The sequence below is a fragment of the Pundamilia nyererei genome, unplaced genomic scaffold (genome assembly GCF_000239375.1).
Source record: "Pundamilia nyererei isolate P.nyererei 1_Seehausen unplaced genomic scaffold, PunNye1.0 scaffold00009, whole genome shotgun sequence".
Taxonomy (NCBI): Eukaryota; Metazoa; Chordata; class Actinopteri; order Cichliformes; family Cichlidae; genus Pundamilia; species Pundamilia nyererei.
The window spans coordinates 1935020-1953615 of NW_005187410.1; the positions used below are offsets into that span (position 1 = coordinate 1935020).

At 42.3% G+C, this 18596-nt stretch overlaps 1 protein-coding gene across 6 annotated transcripts in view; it reads right to left on the reverse strand.

Moving 5' to 3' along the window:
• Positions 1 to 18596, reverse strand: part of LOC102194578 (disco-interacting protein 2 homolog A) — an 87837-nt gene that overhangs the window by 13988 nt on the left and 55253 nt on the right. For 3 of the 6 annotated variants that reach the window (XM_005723315.1, XM_013908358.1, XM_013908357.1), the window contains exons 3-17: positions 17476 to 17595; positions 17267 to 17386; positions 13745 to 14014; positions 11426 to 11563; positions 8981 to 9022; positions 5782 to 5901; positions 4612 to 4809; positions 4336 to 4427; positions 3243 to 3353; positions 2165 to 2288; positions 1972 to 2081; positions 1717 to 1819; positions 1217 to 1281; positions 665 to 758; positions 130 to 249 (exon numbers count right to left, since the gene is read on the reverse strand). In XM_005723315.1, coding sequence (XP_005723372.1) covers positions 130 to 249; positions 665 to 758; positions 1217 to 1281; positions 1717 to 1819; positions 1972 to 2081; positions 2165 to 2288; positions 3243 to 3353; positions 4336 to 4427; positions 4612 to 4809; positions 5782 to 5901; positions 8981 to 9022; positions 11426 to 11563; positions 13745 to 14014; positions 17267 to 17386; positions 17476 to 17595 — 1827 coding nt within the window. The remainder of the gene's footprint in view (positions 1 to 129; positions 250 to 664; positions 759 to 1216; positions 1282 to 1716; positions 1820 to 1971; positions 2082 to 2164; positions 2289 to 3242; positions 3354 to 4335; positions 4428 to 4611; positions 4810 to 5781; positions 5902 to 8980; positions 9023 to 11425; positions 11564 to 13744; positions 14015 to 17266; positions 17387 to 17475; positions 17596 to 18596) is intronic. The other 3 variants (XM_005723318.1, XM_013908359.1, XM_013908360.1) reach the window with 2 other exon arrangements.

An 18596-nucleotide genomic window follows, 5' to 3' on the forward strand; every position in this document is an offset into this window, starting at 1 on the left:
CACACACACACACACACACACACACACACACACACAGAGCACCAGGCAGACAAACAAAGCAAATCAATAATAATTTCTTGGGACTCCAGGGTGTTGTTTTATTAAATGAGCCTCTGCAGATGTACTCACATGGGTTAGCTCCGTCAGCAACGATAAGCATTCGCAGTGAGCTCAGGCTGATGTCTCTCTGGTCTCTCTGGGCCAGCAGAGACCAGTGCATGTCCCTCGACTTCACCACTGCTACCCGAGCTGCACGGGGGACACAAAGACAAAAGCAATGACCGACACAATCATGACCTCTGTGGTCCAGTTTGACGAGATCATAAAACCAGACAGCAAGGAGCGACGCAAGCTGACTCAGTCGCCAACAGATGATTGAGCAGAGCTGTGGATCAGTTTTATTCAGGGCACACAACCCCAGAAATCAATAGGTCCAACAAATGATCTCTTTAATCCATCCACTCGTGTCCAACGTGCACTGAGAATCAAAACAGTAACAAGCAGGAATAAAATCTGGTCTTCTTAACAATAAAACACCTGAAGTGTATCTTCCCTAAGGTAGCCTCTTGTGAAAAGTGTGCTCTGTCCTCGTTTTCCGAATTAAACAGCAACAAAAAAAGATCTAAATTCCTTACTAACCCTAAATAGATGGACTGGCCCTTACCTTTATATGTGTGAACCTTCATTATCCAAGACAGAGGGTTGACTTTCATCAGGGAGTAGGGAATGCTGATCACATGCATCCGATTCATGACGCTCTGCCAGGAGAGCAGTAAGCATTGAGATGAGCTCCAATATATGCCAGAAATGCATCACAACTAAATGAGGTCACTGTAAACACGCTGCAGGTTATGATTTTATCTGCCAAGAGTACAAAAATAAGCCTGTTTATACACGTAACAACAAATCACGTATGACCTATGGCACCGGGAATTCTCATGCATGTTTGAAAGCAGTCAATCAAAGCTGGGATGTCTGTGTCAGTGGAAGCAGCTTTATTTTTCACAGGTTTGAAACTCCTCAGTGGTTAGATAAGATGCTTTTTCCCCCCATCAGGACTTCATTAGTTTGAATGCATTTACATACTGATAAAGGCCTCAGTGGGAAGCCGGTTAGATAAGTTTCAGTTTTTATCTGCAAACTGAGCTCAGATCTCCTCCATTTCTCATTATATAAGCGCCCCATTAGCTCTACTAGAGGTCTGGAGACTACTTACAGTGAGAACACCGTGCCATAATCCTGCTTCTCTCTTGAAGTCCAGGACGTTGGTTATCGTCTCACCTACAAATTAAAAAAAGGAGAATTTTTCAAGGTTAGGAGCACAACACAGTTACATAAGTTTCTGTAATTCTGACTGTAGCAGCAGTGGTTTGAGTAAGCCAAATTAAGTTACAGAAACAGATCCGGAGAGTCTCTGGGGGTTGCTGGTGCTGTTTGCAGTTACTCAGAACAAAAGTAGGACACTAGAAGAAAGGAGCTACTTTATGTTCTCTTTCTTTTTAAGCAGACCTGACCCAGGTATGATGGAAGGAACGCAACCAACTGAGCAGCTGCATTTATCAAATGAGACTGTATTTACACCTAAAAGTGTCTCAGAGCATTTCTCCTGCCAGCACCAACTGAACTTTCTCCATGTCGGAAGAAGTGATAAATGATGGAGGGAAAGATTGCAGAAACAAAGTATGACCAAAAAAGTAAATTAAGATTCCTCCTCACCTTCAGTGTAGCCACAGGCCTGCGTGAGGGCATGACAGTGAGCCAGCATGGCTGAATGGGACACTGTGATTCCCATGGTGCTTCCTTCTTTGCTGGTTTTATACTAGATGTAAGAAGCATAAAGGGAAAAAAAAACAGTTTCATTAGGAAGAAAAAGGATCTGGTAAAAACAAAAACTGCCTAATAAGTTGAATAAGTAAAAAACAAATCCAGTAAAAACCATCGCGTCACATCCTTTGATTAAACCCCACTTACTTCTATGTAGGCAATGTCGTTACTGGCTTCCCGTATTGGAGGGTGCCAGTCTTTTGGAGGCTTCACAACATGTTTTCCATCTGTCACAAACCACAGCAACCGCGGCCAGCCTGCAGAGACAGAGACATGAAGTCATCTCAAACCAAATGAAACTATGCACACACATTCACAATGAAAACAAAACAGGCTGTACCTTTGAAAGTGGCAACCTCCCCTGTTTGTGCTTTGGGCAGGCCTTTCTGACAGGCGTCAGTGGTCAGTGCCAACGTGACGCCGCAGCTGCCCAACAGAAAGCCGATCTGTTGACTTCCCGCATCCTGGGGGAGCAAAGAGAGTATCTGTCACACACAACGATCAACTACTAAAAACAGAAAAATTCAAAATAACTTTGAGAAAGGATGCGCCGAGGGAATGTGGGAATTGCTAATGGAGTGAAAACAAGGGCAATGACAAGAAGAAGAAGAAGAAAACAAAGAAGAAGAAGAAACCTCAGAGCATCACAGCAGCATCAAAGCAGCAGCAGGTGAGCAAGCGGAGTGACGGCCAGTCACTATTAAAAACTCTACTGCTGTGCATCAAAGCCAGACTGTAGCAGGAATGAAACCCGAGATCTGACACAAGCTCGCTCCTATTTGATTGGCTGTGCAAATGAGCTTATAGCTAAACTCGTGCTGTGCAAAGTGCGCTGCTCAGAAAAGCAAAAAAAAAAAAGGTCGGAGACTCAAGATGGGTGGGGAGAGGCGGAAAGAAAGAAGAGGAGGGTAATAGGAATAAAGAGAGGGACACAACGAGAGGACGAGGAATGATAGGAGCTGACAGAGTGAGCAAATGAGCGTCTGACTCCTGAGAACAGTTGGCCTGTGATCTAATATTTTGACTAGAATAACACATCATTTCACCTCACTCAAATCTCATTAATTACAGCACAGCGTCTGCCAACAGCATGCTTATAAAGGGCAATCACGAACAGGCATTAATATTCAGGCTGTGCAACTAATATGGATAAATTTAGATCGGTTTGAGCTGATCGATGCTCTGGGAACCGCAAAACATCATAAGCTAATACTCCGCATTTAAACATTTAAGAGATCAGATTTACAAAGATGTGATTTAGCGTAAGGAACGTCAAAGAGAGTGAAGATTAGCACTGAATCAAAAACTGCATCTGACTTAAGTACGTCTCTCATGTAAACACATTGAGGTCAGATGTCCAGTAGGGGTCAGTAAAACGTCAAAAATCACACATTCCCAGGAGACCCTCATTGCTTTACCTTTCTGGTCAGCGGCACTTCAATAGGTACAGGTACGAGCTCCGCCAGGAGACAGCCGTAGAAGGCCACCATGAACATCACCGGATCATTGTTGGGGAAAACAAGTGCAACCTGCAGGTGTGTTCAAGACATGGTTACAATACACCAACATTACTGTTTTAATGGACAGTATTGTGGACTGACGGTGACACTAAACATGTCATACAAATAACGAAGCGTTTGCTTTCTGCAAGGCTTTAAAGTTTAAGAAATCATTGCTTTCTACCAGAGAGTTAGTTGACAACTCCAGCTTCACAACAATAATATTTATATTTTCAATAAATCCTTGGTTTTAGTCAACAGTCAGTTATTCTATCTTGGCTTGGGTCTGTTTTCTGTTCGCTGTAGCCCCCATTAAACGTGAAACTGCCGTTTTTGCATCAGACAAAAATCACACATGCACTATCTCGCACCAAAACAAACAGGCTTCTCAGCCAGCCTCCCCCATCTTTTTAGATTATTTTAGACAAGAAAAAAAGTCCAGCCCTGAAAATGAGATGAAATTAAATGTCTACACATAAATTAGGTTTTTAAACTTTACAGTTATGAACTGTGCCAGACTGGGCTCGCTCATTTCACTTTTACGTTCCCAGTCAAAGATTTCAAGGTAATAATGCAGATGCAGACTTGGCTTAACACAAACATGTGAGGAATGGGACTTTCCTCTCTGCTAAGAAGTAAGGAAGCACTCCATTAATTATTTCATAGGAAAAAAAAATATTGTTTTCTGCTATATTAATGTTCCAAATTCAAATAGAATATTAAAGCTTTTAAGTGGATCTAAAACAATAAAAGTAAACGCAAATCCGAGAGCTCGTCACTTTTTCATCTAGCAGGATAAGGCAGTAACTATATTTCCCAAAAGGTTCCTATGTAGGAATACCTTCAGCCCCCTGTTTTGTTTTGTTTTATTTTATTTTCTCACGTCATTGAATTTATTTGGTGATTAATTCCATGTGGAATATTTGTAATAGTGCTGATTGATTGAGTGAAATGCCAAAAAATGTAACACATTCAATCGCCACCGAACACACTGTAATATATCATGACTTACTCTGTCTCCAGGCACGAGCAGAGGCTCATTTCTGCTGCTCAGCTTATTAAGAAGCGTATAGGCCAGTTTCTGACTGCGGGTCCACAGTTTACCTGCAGAGGTTAACACACATTGTCAACGAGTGCCTTTGATTTAACTATTCTAACCTGCAAAACAACATTTAAACAGCAGAATACATCATGTCTGTTTTTCAAAGACACAGTGGATGAAAAGAGGTGCTATTCTTTTCCATCTGAATTGTCATTTCTGGGCCAACATCCACAGGCTAACACCTACCATAGGTGAGTGTGTAGACGGGCTTGCCAGCATTGTCGAGTGCTGTCAGGCAGGGGCTCTTGGGCTGAGTGGTTCCCCACCTTTGTAGGGCTGCTGGCAAGGAGGGAGGCCAGTTGGTCACCACCCCAAGAGGCTCCCCTTCCAGGGGACACATCTGCTGGCCTTCTGGCTTTGGCTGGTTGGGATCTGGCTGCTGGACTGAAAACATGAAGAAGATGAATTGGACATCTTTAAGACTTTGATTCGAATTGAGCGTAATATAAGCTCCTGAGCTGCTTGATAAAGAAGACCGGCTAGTCTGCAAAGAAATGGTAAATATGTAAATTAAACAACACTTGTAAGGAGGACAGGGGAGGAAAAAAAGAGTGTGAGAAAAAAAAGACAATGAGGAAGGTGTGATGGAAAAGGAAAAGCTGGAGGATATACAGTGAGCTGTATTCTGTCCTCATGAGTCTAAGCTGCCTATTATTCCTACTTGTGAGAAACTCGAAGCTGCTGCTTACTGGAAATCAGTCTCGCTCCTTCTTTAAGTACTCTATTGACTTCTGGATTTGACTTCCATCTCTTCATCTCTATTCTTACCTTCAGACTCTCTGAGCAGTAGAGTTCAGACCTGTTTAAAGAAGCAGGTAAGCCATATCTCTGCCAAATATAACATCTTTATCAGTGTTTGGATCCTACCTCTGAGTGTGTTTTTCTGCTCACACTGAAGCTTGCCATACCACAAGGAGAAGCTTTACAGTTACCTGCTGATGCACTGCTATTCCCGCAGCATTTTCATTCACTCAGTGTTTATTCAGAGTGGCAGAGTACCACCCAGACCCACCGATGGGTTTGGTTGGAATGGAGGAAATGGTTAGGAAGGGCTGGTCCAGTCCGTGTGCACTTCCCTAAAAAAATTCCCTTTCAACACCTGGTGGTCTTCGGGGCCAAAATAACTACCACTGAGCTAAAACCGTGCCTTGGTGGTTTACTTGTGGGACCTGGCAAGGTCACAGTCACATTTTTATCTCAGCCACAACAAGAATTAGACAGATCACTATTATTAGAGCTGGAAAACCAACGCGATGTGAGCATCACATTCGAAAGAGTAGGAGTGTGAAAGAGTTTCTCTTCACGAAGATTTATTGATTCAGCAGAATCACTGTAATTACATTCAGGTGGGCTTACCATCCAAAAGCTCCTCAAAGTCGTCAACAAAGAACTCGCGCAACGGTGGACGCTTTGGTCTCTTCAGTGTATTGAGCAGCTGCTGGATTTTGTTGGAGACGCGACTGTTGACTGGAACACCTATAAAATGAGTTTTATGGAGATGAAAAGACAAAAAAAGGTTGGGAGGACATAAACATGACAAGAAAAAAAAACATGTAGAGAAATACAGACGGGAAAAAGTGGAGATAATTGTGATGGCGCAGGTGGGACGTGGGCATGTGCAGACAGATTGATTGAGAGATTGATGGAGGACGGGGGTGGATAAGGGAGGGACAGATAAGGAAAGAAAAGGAGACAAGGTCAGTGTGTTTTTCTAATGAGGCACAGAGGACAACCAGCTGTCAGTCACACCGTGGCAGGACAACAAAGCAGTGGAAGGCGAGGTCCTGCGCTGTACAGTCACCTTAAAGACATAGTGTTTTAGTAGGAAGTCTCAGGAATCACTGCGAGACCTCAAAGGCTAAGAAAAAAGGAAATCAGGAAACGAGGAGCCGCCTCGCCTGCTGCCTAGCAACAAAGATGTACTCGCTGCAGAAAATGATTCATGAGGTGTCTCAAAAGGTGCCCGCTTCATGCTATAAAATATAGACAGTGAGATGCTAAAATCACCTAACCCCGACTTAAATCAGAACACAGATAAATGGTCTGACATGCATGTTACACCTTAAAATTAACCCTTAAATCGTTTTTTTAATATAAAAACTGAGCCAGATCATAAAAGGAGAGAAAACAAGACAAACAAAACAACAAACAAACTAACAGACTCCGAATGAAACTTGCGTTGTGCCGTTAGAGTCATGTTTGAGGTGAGGTTCAGTCTATAAACATCATCAGACATTATTTTTACCCGATAAATATACAGTTAGCTTTAAAAGGGGGGCGGCTGTGTTCGACAACCCAGACAGCCACGGGAGCTAAAGGCCACAGCTGCACACAGCTTGCCTGATTTATCTTACTATAATAAGCCTAGCTCAGACAGACCCTGCCTCCTCATGCAGGGACAGATGTACCAGGGATCGACCCTGTGGGGGTCAGTGCAGCACCTGATGGACCAATTAGACAGCAGCCCCTAACATCCTGGCTCTGAACTCCCCCACCCACCTCATCATGAGGCTTGATCGTTCATATCTGGACCAACCAGGACCCGTCTGTGATGATGACGATAATTAATGTGTTCACGATCTTATAATGAATGCATTTACAGCCATAAATTGCTGTAGTAATCTCTGGCTCTTCCTTAATGTGGGACAAAATGTTACACCACGTCTTTACAGTAAACAATAACAGAGTTATAGGATCGGGCTAGTATTAGTCCATCTTTTTCCTATTGTTAACAAATCCCAGCCAAAAATTGTCTCTGGGGCCCAGTCTTGCTGAGCACTTTAAACATAAAAATGCGTCATAAAAACACGGTCCTGTTTTTTAAAAACATTCAATTTCCTGTGTCAGCTGGGCACTGCAGCTTTTAGGATTTTCTATTCAGACATTTATATTTGCAAAGGTGTGTTTATAGTGACTATCTCCAGCCATGGATTTAGGCAGGATGGTGTACAGTATGTGAAACTGGCTCAAAATAACCCACAGTGACTCATAATGAGGGAACATGTTGCCCACTGCAACAGCATGGTTCACTTGATGCATTTGTCATTGTTTCTGGATGATAATGGAGGTCGGCCGGATAAAAATAAGTCTTATCAGGCTACGGATACAATAAACACCTGTTCGTAATAATAACTTATTGTTGCTTTTGGTCTTTTGATAGGATAAAGCGAAGTGGAAAAGAAAGTTTGCATAGGGCTCTGTGCAGTGCTGTGAAAACTAAGTATGGAGCATGACTCAACAGCTTGTAGAACCACATTTAGCAGCAATAACTTGAAGCAATAATTTTCTGTATGACTTTATCAGTCTCTCACATCGTTTTGAAGGTATTTTTGGCCACTCTTCTTTATAACATTGCTTTAATTTCATTGAGGTTTGCCTCAATTCATTTATGCACAGCTCTGTTAGGTCTCGCTACATCATTTCAGCCAGCTTGAGGTTTGGACTTTGACTGGGTCATTGCAACACCTTGAGTATTTTCTTGTCTTTGATTCAGCCATTCTGTTTTCTGCTGTGGTTGGTATCACAGTCCTGTTGTATAACCTAATTTCAGCGCAGCTTTATCGGTCAGATATGACCTTGATGTACAGACGAGTTCATGGCTATCTTAATGACTGCAACGTCCCCAGGTCCTTTAGCCCAGATCATTGACAGATGGTCTGAGGTGTTTGTGTTGAGATGCTGTATAACACTTCCTAGACTGATGGACAGCAAGAGCTGTTTCTTTAAGATCACTGCTTCTTGTCTTTGTTCATTGTCACCATGTTAACAAACCTGAATGCCCCAGACCAGCAAACTGCCAAAACTTGTGCTTTTAAGAGTTATTAGATTAACTGCTACCTACCCTTTTAATTCCTATGGAAGTTGTAATGGTTTACTTTTCACAGTACTGCACAAAATTCTGTAAGAAATTAATTTTTTTTAAACGATTGTAAGCTGAAAACAGTGCGAAAATACTGAATTTGTATCGGCAAAATTTGCGCATAAAACACCAACACACACAGTGTCGGTATCCAAGTACAGATGGAGCCAAAGCTACTGTGTGACTTGTTTTTTCTTTACACACATCTATGTGTCAAAAAAATGGCAGCAGTCCTAGAGAGCTGCCATCAAAGAAGTCACTGCGTGGCTGCGGGCTAGCCGTCAAAGACTGAAGTGAGAAACAGACTGACAGTTGTTTTCAGTTTGAGATAAGAAAACAGTCTGTCAACATAGTAATTAGTCGCAAGGCCAAACGAAGAGTTACACCTCTGCTTAAACGCACTCACTTTCTAAAGACATTCAGGTTAGACGTTGCCTGAAGATGCTATAAACGGTAGAGCACTTGCAACATACTCAGCTATACAAACAGAAACACACTCACATGCACACTGTATCACTGAATTCACTGTAGCTGTGCATATTTTTTTTATAACACACAAGATTTGGACAAGTGTCACAGTAAACCTGACAGTGGAGGTGAGAGGCAGAGATGCAAAGACACACAAATACAAACGCACATACAGCAGAGTGCACATACAGCAGGCTGCCATAGAGCGGAAGGAGCAGTTATAAATACCATCAATTAAAGTGAGGGATCCTTCACCTCTCCACTCACATCCTAGAGGAGAGACACATCAGGATGTCAATGAAGCGCTCCTGTGAACTTTCTGGATGACGGGGGATTTATATGTCTGCACTGAATCATAAAACCACAGAACCCTTCTGAAAACCTTGGCCGTAACCCGAGGTGCACCTCCCCGAGGATGTAACTATGCATCGTGTTGACGCAACCCGCAACTAATGCGATTGGCCTGATCAGTGAGAGAATAACAATCATTGCCTCACTATAAGGACTCACAGATGTCAGCAGATTGCTGGAAGGAGTTTCCACAAACTACTGGACTTGGTGTGAGGGAATGTAAGAAGAAGTGGGAAAAACCTGAGGGGCAAATATGTTTGCGTGGGGACCAAGGAGGGAAAAGAGTGCCAGCATTTTATTTGTTTCCATTTTGGCTGGCATCTAAAAAACAAAACAAAAAAAAAACAAAAAAAAACAAAAAACACACACCACAGGCTCTAGAAAGATTCGTGCAAAAGTCTAAATCGGCCGTGAGCGTGAATGTGTGAGAAATCTGCAGCTGCCACATGCAAGTGAGAGTGGGATTATAATGGAATCACACTGTTGTTTTACCACTTTCACCATGTTTAGTAATCAGCATAGGAAAACCTGCAGTTTAGATCCATAGATTTAACCACTACTTCCTGCTTTTGTGTCAGCTAGGTTGTTTAGTATTTAAGAATCCAGAGCACGGGTGGCAGGGAGATTATAGGCTCTCTGCTCAAGGTGTCCTCCGGTTTTCAAGCTGCCTGATTATTAACAAACTGAATGAATGAAGATGAACTCAGACAAAGAAAGTGGAGCAGATTTAATGAACCAGTCAACCTCATTGTCATCTGTAGCAAGATGCTGGTTTTCTTTCATAAGCCTCAAGTAATCTCAACTCATATAAAAAAAAAAAAAAAAAACACTGTCATATATGATGGAGATGTTTGGAAAATAGGCATTCAGGTCACTCACTCGGTTTCTTAGTAGTAAAATACAGTATAATGTATGATGATGCAGCACAGAGCACCTGACATTATGAAGAAAACAGATACTGGTATATAACCATTATGCCTTAAATGTAAATTGGTGACTGGGAAATATATGCATTGTTTCTAGAGTGGTCCATGTTCTGGTCCTACATAACTAAGGATACTTTCACAATATTAAACACACATTAAAAGTAAAGGCCCAGTCATGTGACAAACCGACCTATATGGGGCGTACCCTGCCTTTCACCCTATAACAGCTTGGATCGTCTCCAGCCCTAACGCAACTCTAAACTCAATAACCTGTTAAGATAATGGAAAAAAAGTTTTGTAAGGTTCAAAGACTATTGTGGACGCCACCTAAAACGGAATCACACTAGAAGATGTATATGTAAGTGGATTTGCGAAAAACCTCTGCCTGTAACTCAGCGGTTTAGGAAAGTGTTCAGGGTTCTTCCAACGGCGAGACTCTCTGCCAAGTTAAAGGTGAACTGACAACTTTTTGGATATATGGGCCCTCTTATAGACCGCTAAATGATGTCATGCTAAAGGGAAAAGGACTTGTTGGGTTAGAAATTTGAAGGAGACGGTGGGTGATAACAAGCGTAAGCACACAGCAGTTATAGGGAATGAGTGTGTCCTCCCTTACGGCAATTTGATAAACCAAAACATATTTTATGGTTGGGTATATGAAACCCTGCTTACATTTTACTCCAATTCTGCTAATTTTCCTATAAGAGAAAGCCAAAACTTCTTTAGGACACAAAATTTGTTTTTATATGGAATAAAAACCACACTCCCTCACCCACCTCCCTTCTTTTCTTCTTAGCTCAGGCTGTAATTAATGTGCTCAACTGTGTTTTTTTTTCTTTTTTTAAACCTACCTTAAAATGAGGTGGAACATGACCTGTTAATACTGTATTTACTGTATTTGTATGTACCTATCCTCTGCAGCATCCACTGCCCCATGCTGGTAGCAGTACTGAAGCCATACAAGCAAAGGCACGGTTTGAATGAAGAATAATGTTTGGAGGCTATTTTATGCACAGATCCACCAACAACATGGCAAAAACTGAGCGCGAAACCGAGCACCTAATGATCCGTTTTATGTCATGACTCAAATATTTGTTTGCCGCAGAGAAGCGAGACCATGATGCTGTGTAAATCTTTACTGTCTCAGTGTTTCTGTTAGTTAACAGAACCAAACATTACGGCAGGAACGTGACGGATTTTTCAGGGGTGGGGTGGGGGGGGTGGAGAGGTGCACCGTTACCGTGGCAACATGAGCAGGTCAGTCAGTAGCTTTTGCCAGTCACGTTGGCAGACTGACTAAGGAGAAGACAGAGGGACAAACAGCAGGGGAGAAGGAAAACGGGAGTTGACTTTGCGTGTATATGTGTGTGTGAGTGTGAGTGGGCAGGAAACTCACCATCTGCGGTCTCCATGACGCTGGTGTGGTGGTTGAAGCCGCGGGAAACGCCTCGCACCGAGGCCACATGGGGCCGCTCTGCGTGATGCGAGGAGCGCTCCGACAGCCCCGTCACGTCAGGGGGCGCTGAGTGGTTATCTGTGATGAGTGGGGGTGTCGGGGGTTAAAAGGTCAAATTTAAGGCCAACTGTGGGTGCTCGCAACTTATATAAAGATCTAAGTCATGGATTAGCAAACAATATGATTTGCCTGGTATTCTCTGAGCCGAAGCAAAGACTGTATTTCAACTTTTCACCTTCCCTCAACACCACACATAAAAGTCTGTACCCAAGATGTCTTACACTATGTTACAGACCAACTGATGTCCAGACACTAAGAGTGCAAAGTTGCTCTCTTAATGTTAGATAGAAAGCACTCAGACATAGAAAAAGGTGCTTGTGTGAATGAAAGAGTATATAGGAAGCAGTCCATTTACGTCTGTGAAGGTTCTCAGTCATCCAGGTCATCGTAGTCAAAGGAGCTTGCAAAGAAAAGCATCTGGACTTCTTTAAGTTACTTGAAGACGTTTCACCTCTCATCCGAGAAGCTTCTTCAGTTCTAAGATCAAATGGTGGAGAGTCCCAGATATAAACCTAGTGGGAGTTTCCCCCCACAGAGGGACAAAAAGGACCCCCTGATGATGCTCTAATCGCCTGAGCCAAGGTGTGAAACTGGGTGTGGGTCCATATCACCTGCATATCACCTGGGTCCATAACCTGGCCCCACCTTATCATGCAAATTCCTGAGATCAGATGGCCCAGGATGTAAGTGGGCGTTAAGGCGTCTGGGGAGGGATCTCAAAACTGGATTATAAATGGCAGAGAGTTGGTGTCGTAAACCACCACCTCTGTTCAAAGATGGTTGCTTTGCAAGCTCCTTTGACCAGTCCATTTACCATTAACGTCTGTGACAGGATCAGCTGTTCTGTTTTAAGTGTGTCATGAGAACTGGAGTTTACAGTCCAACATTGGAGTTGGATCCAAAACAGATACCTTGTTGCAGAGCCAAGCCATATTTTTGACAGGTGTCATAACTAATTATCAGATCACATTACTAGAAAGAATTTTGGGTAATTTCCAAGGTCTGAAAATGATGGAAAACAGTGTTTATGGGGAGCATCTGCCAATCGCAGTAACCCTGCTCATAACAGCTGATGTCAGTGGTTCCAACTTTTGGGATGAGCACTTGTGCATATTTTTTTCTTATGCAAATGTATGGAAGTGGTTTTCAAAGAGATTTAAAAAAAACTCCACATTGAGAACTGGTGTTCCTTTAACTACATATAGTATTTTTTAGTGTCTCCTGTTGAAGTGGATGACAGAATCAGTGTCTGAGGGGCAGAGGAACAAGGCAATGTGGGAGATTTATTTACAGCTTCATTCAGCACAAGTCGCTGCTGCTGTTTTATGACAGCGGCCTTGAGGGGAAACGAGCTAGTGAAAAAATAAAACCAGGCAGCTCCATCCTGATAGGATATCGCCTTACCAGCAACACATGCACACACATGTACGCACACATACAAACGTGCACACAAGTAAGCAAGACACCATCTTACATTGCAGCTGCAGCGAGACTAATGGTGATAAATCCACCAAATCTCATTAACTAGCCCGTGACACTCACGTGGCAACATGGAACAAGCGGTTTTGACAGATATGTGGCTGAGAGCTTCTCCACATGATCGAATGACAGTGAGATGGCAGACGAGGATGGCTAACTAGAAAGACGGGAATTAAAACTCAGTCGTTGGGTCCCTTTTGTCTTGTCATCATCGAGTGCTTTTTTGTATCTAGAGGGAGATAAGGCCTCAGAAAGCAATCGATGTGTAGGACAGTGCTGTCTATCTGCGATTAAACAGTCTGCGGTACATAACACAGGTTAAGATGTCACCTTTGATATGATGACAAATCTGACTGGGAAGCAGTTTTCGTATCTACCATATATTCTGCCAAATTTAACAAAATGAGGATAATGGAAAAAGCATAAAACTCAGTCTTCGACTCCCTAAATTGTTTGTATGTACATATATAAAACCTATCTGCATAAAGAACAAAGAATTTCAACGCAAGTGTCCATTTATAAATTCCTGTTTGAACTGAACTGAAATGCAATCGAAACAGAAAAACCATATATAATGGCTTTCTTGCTTGGCTTAAACACATCATCTCAATCTAGAATGAAGGAATGAAGGAGGTCAAAATAAATCATGAAATGCAATACTGACCAACTAAACACTGCAACAGCTAAAAGTATCTGAAACTGTGTGCGTGCGTCACTGACCTAGCTGGGTGTGTGCCATAAGGTCTGCCAGAGCGGTGGCTGCGGCATTGACGTTCAGGGCTGCGTGGGCAGTGGTGTTGGTGGTGGTGACGGATCTCCCTCCCGGGTGGGATGAAGTGGATGACGCGGAGGATGAGGTGGACGAACCCTGGATGACACGGTTAAACCAGTGCTCAACAGCTGGGTGGCTGTGGCCCTGGTAGGGCGTGGAGGTGGTCAGACGTCCCTGTCGGCGCAGCGAGCCCTCGTCTTCTGACGCTGAGGAGGTGTCTGTGTTTGACAGGTCAAGACAGGGCAGCGTCATAACAGAGGACAAAGAACATGGGGCTGTCTACAGTGTCACCAGGAAAAAAAATCAAGATGGGAAAACCTGGAACACTTGCGCAGGGTTTAGATGATATGCAGATGACACTTTATTCTACTTATACATACTGATAGAGTACATATAAGCCAGGGGATGGGTAGGATGACTTTAATGGGGATGGAAGTTAATTCGGCTGAGAGATGCTTGCTTTTAAATCTCTCATGGCTTCACTACTATGTTTTTAATATTTGCCTGTAAGCAGCCACACTGCAACGACATGTGCAATATATATGTATAAAACTGCAACACATGTATCAAGGGAGAGACTGGGTGTTGCATATTTGAAGATGATGATGAAAAGGAGGGAGAGTAAATTAGGTGTCTGGTATACTGAGCTGCAGTCATCAAAAATATGAATGATCAAAAACAAAATAGATGGGAGCCTTCTTCTGAGCATGTCAGCACACTTACATATTGCCTAGCTATTAATTAAGGCTGAATTTCTACCTCAAGACAATTACAATAACACATAACTACATACTGTAGTTGCACACAATACAAACATAAACTGTTAGCATAATAAATTCCCTTTTTCATGTCACTTGGACTCAAACTCAAAACCAGACACTGGTGATTTTATTTTCTCTCCCTCGAGGCAACTGTGAGCAGTTGGTCTCTTCAAAAATAGCCGAAACAGGAACAGCTTCAAAGTAATGTAATGATCATTTAAAATGAACATATTCCACTTCATCTGCCAAGTTACCCAGCAGCAGACTAGTCTTGCATTATGAATTCTGCTGAGAACAGAGTTCAGTGAAAGTGCAGTTCACTATCATGCATTTTTGGATAAAAAATTGTCCTAACTGTTTATAAAATCACCAAGAAACTTCCCAGCTTTTGGCATTATTCATCCCAGACCATGTAAAATAGCGTACCTACTCACTAAACCCCAAGAAAACAATAAAACTCATGCAATCATAGAAAACTGCTACACTAAAATTCATCGTGCTTTTGATTAACTGGAAAACGAGTCACTGAGAGAAGAGGGGGAGAAAAAGAAAAAGAGTACTGTCTAGAAGAAAAGGGGCTATGACTTCATGTGTGATCAGCACGTGCCTGATGGATGTTCTCTAAGCTAATGAGCCTTCATGTAATTAATCCCACTAATCTCCCACAGTACACAGTTTCAAGTAAAGTCCAACAAATTGAGACATTGTGAAAGTACTGCTTCGACTTTCCTTAGTCTTGGAGAGGCTGTTAGCGGAAGGTTAAAGGAGGTGTGATTATAACAAACCAATTTAATGCCTCTACAGCCGGTGGACTCGTGCAGTTTATCTCACATTTATGATTCAGTTTGTTATTCCTCACTCCAATCTGCCTCCCTATCTTGGTAACCTTGGCACAGTTACCCTGCAGAAGAGTGAAATAGAGGGTTAAAGAAGACATGCAAAGCAGAAATTGAGAGGTGGACGGATACAAAAAAAAAGGGTGGAGAGGGGTGCTATTTTTCACCACAAAGTAGTCAAAAACCAGAAGAGGCAGTGAAGACTGAGCCAGAGCGATATTTAAGAGACAAACCGTGAGCAGGGAGAGTAGCAGATACGCTGAGATCGACTTCAAGTACAAATGAACAAAAACAGGGAAACTAGCGAAGCTTCAGCAGTTAAAAGGCTGAGCTTATTTTCACTGATTTATGTCTATAGAAAATGAATTTGAATTGGCAAAGATCATGATGGAAAGTCTGTTTGATCAGACTCGTTGCATTTATCCTTGTACACCTGTGTGTCTTTTTTAACGCGACACATTAGCATTGTAAGCAAACTGACAACTGCTTTCTGCCTTGTTTCCTGTTTATTAAAAGACTTTCTTGTTGCACTCATATCAGGCTATGATCTAGGATACAGCATAGGATACAAGGCTAGGTACAATAATTCCAGTTTAGCAATCAAAGCGTTGCACTCGTGCACAGTTGGTTTTGAGTTCAATGTTGATAGCATCAGGGCACAAACGTGTTCTCAATTATGATGTCAACATCATAACAGCTGATATTTATTGGATATATTGTACAGCACAGGCTGATGGGAATGTCTTTTGTTGGGCAGTTTTTTGTTCAGAAGCCAGAGAACGTGACACGTTGAAATTTAATCCAGATACTAGATGATAAGTGAGAGTTATTACAGGGTTACTACAATTCCTCTTGAGGGGGGTATGATGTTATGTTGTAGTCTTTCCAAAGCAAAGCAAAGCAGTGGAACAAACAACCAACGGACTGATTGATTGCCATTACTAAAGTTTTGCGTATACTGCACCTACTGGTCTGTACATCCACTCACGCATTCATACAAATGTTGGCTGAATGTGCAGAAGCTGTTCAGGTGACGGCCTGTGTTGCATGGTATAACCCTCATCTGATGTTTCTTGTCTGTTCTTGTCTTCTCTGCTGACTAACCAGACAAATGTAGAAACAATAGCTGCCGTCATCTTTACAAAAGCAGCAGATCTTCTTGTATGTACATTACACATATATCAGTCTCATGTATGTGACTAATTCAAGTACAATAGTTCACTCAGAGAAACTCAAAACAGCCATGAAAAGTCCCTCTCCTTCTTCTATTCACACCACTGTGTCTGAGCTCTTAATCCGGTTACTTGCTCCACCGCTGTGTCCTCTCTTTTTATCCAAGACTTGAAGTTTTAAGGTCCCCCACTTGATAAAAATCACGGCAGTGTTTGAAAAGCCCTCTATAAAATCTCCTACAGATTATTTAATGAAAGATAACAACACATGCACAAGGCTCTTTTGGCCCTGAAACTCTTGGGAAAACAAGAAGCTGCTGGAAAGCTGTGAAATCACATAAATTCTAATGAACTGCCCACACAATACAAACTGTTATGCAAACAGGCAAAAGGTCGACATTTCAAGATGATGCTCAAAATCTGGTTATGCATTCATTCTGCCACTCGTGTAGGAAGGTCTCTCTGGGAACACAACGGTCAGAACCGAGTCTTTTATAGTCGCGAAGAATGGACACATTCAGAAAACCGCATATTTTCTTTCCAGCAGCAAATGCTTGACATCATCATTTTTGATCAGTGGACACAATGGAGTTTCAGCATCCTACACTCGACAGCTCATGGGAACATATCAAACAAACAACCCAGTGAGAACGCGCAGAACCAACTGGGATGCAGGGGATTTAAAGGAGCACGGGTCTCACCTGGCGGGGTGCATGCCTCTACAGAAGACTGAACTAGCACAGACCGTCTCTTGGAGGGCATGGGCATCTTCCTCTCTTTGTACTTGGCCAAAGCTGCTTGGACGGCTTCTGTGTGCAGATCTAAGAAACGCATTAACTCGGCTTAGCTACAGAATAAAAGAGAAACACAAGACGTTTAAAACTTTTTGGCAGTACAGAAACATGATTACCAGATCTGAAGCGCTCATCCCGGGTGTTGGCAGCCCGAGACTTGTTGGATTTGGAACCTTGAAGAGCAACTTGGGACGAGGCTTGGATCCTGTTGTCGATTTGCAGAGATGGATCTACACCTGTAGAGAAACAAGGCAGGGAGAAGATCGTTTATAACAGAAACAAAAAAAAATATATGTTCTTTAACAGTGTACCAATATCAATAACAGAGACGTGCCAACAAACTCTACGCAAAATGTGTCTTGGACATAGACCAATGGTGCACAACACTGCTTGACTAGATAAAGTTTCCACAAGCTTAATGGTAATCCCTACTTAGACGGCTCTGTTTGAGTGCAGTAGTTGAGAATTGAGAAAGTATTCACTTTAATTAAACCAGCCTCTCTCACTGCTTCTCTGCTGCCTCCAAGTTTTCCAAAGGAGGAAAATGCAAATTACACAGACGTAACTGGAAGGAGGTGATTAAGCACCATGAATGTCAAAAAGACAACATCTTCTAACTGTAATGTTCTAAAATTATCAAACCCACGAACCAGGCAACCTCACTGTGCACGAGGTTGTCAGGCAGTGATTCACACTTTGGCTTATGCAATCCTCATTTGAGCTTCATTAACTAAGTAGTGGTGAGCATCAGAGGGGAAACTGATGACTACTGCCTGAAGGAAGGTCACAATACAAACTCCATTAGTAATCTTCCTACCACTGGCTTCTCTTCTCACTCTGACGCTCTCAATGGGATGTATTAGAAGCATGTTGGAGGGAAAATAAATACGGGAAACTTAAAAACAACAGATGAGTACAGAGGACTTAATGAGTCCAAATGAGATAAATGTAAATGTAAAGCACATCCAAAGTTTGAAAACAGCGAACTTTTTGACAGGGAGGTGAGCAATGGACATGTTGCCAGGGAACCATTTGCATGAAATCCCCAATTGTGTAATAGAGCAAATTTTTCTTCTTGTTTAAAATTTAAGTGCACACAGAAACGATCAATAATAAAATGTGCACATTAAAGAAATACATAGGCAACATCGCTGTAACAAGTACTGAGATGTTATTTTAAGCAGCACTAAAGGACAGCAGGAGGCACAATGGGATAGAGACTTTACTATCAACACCA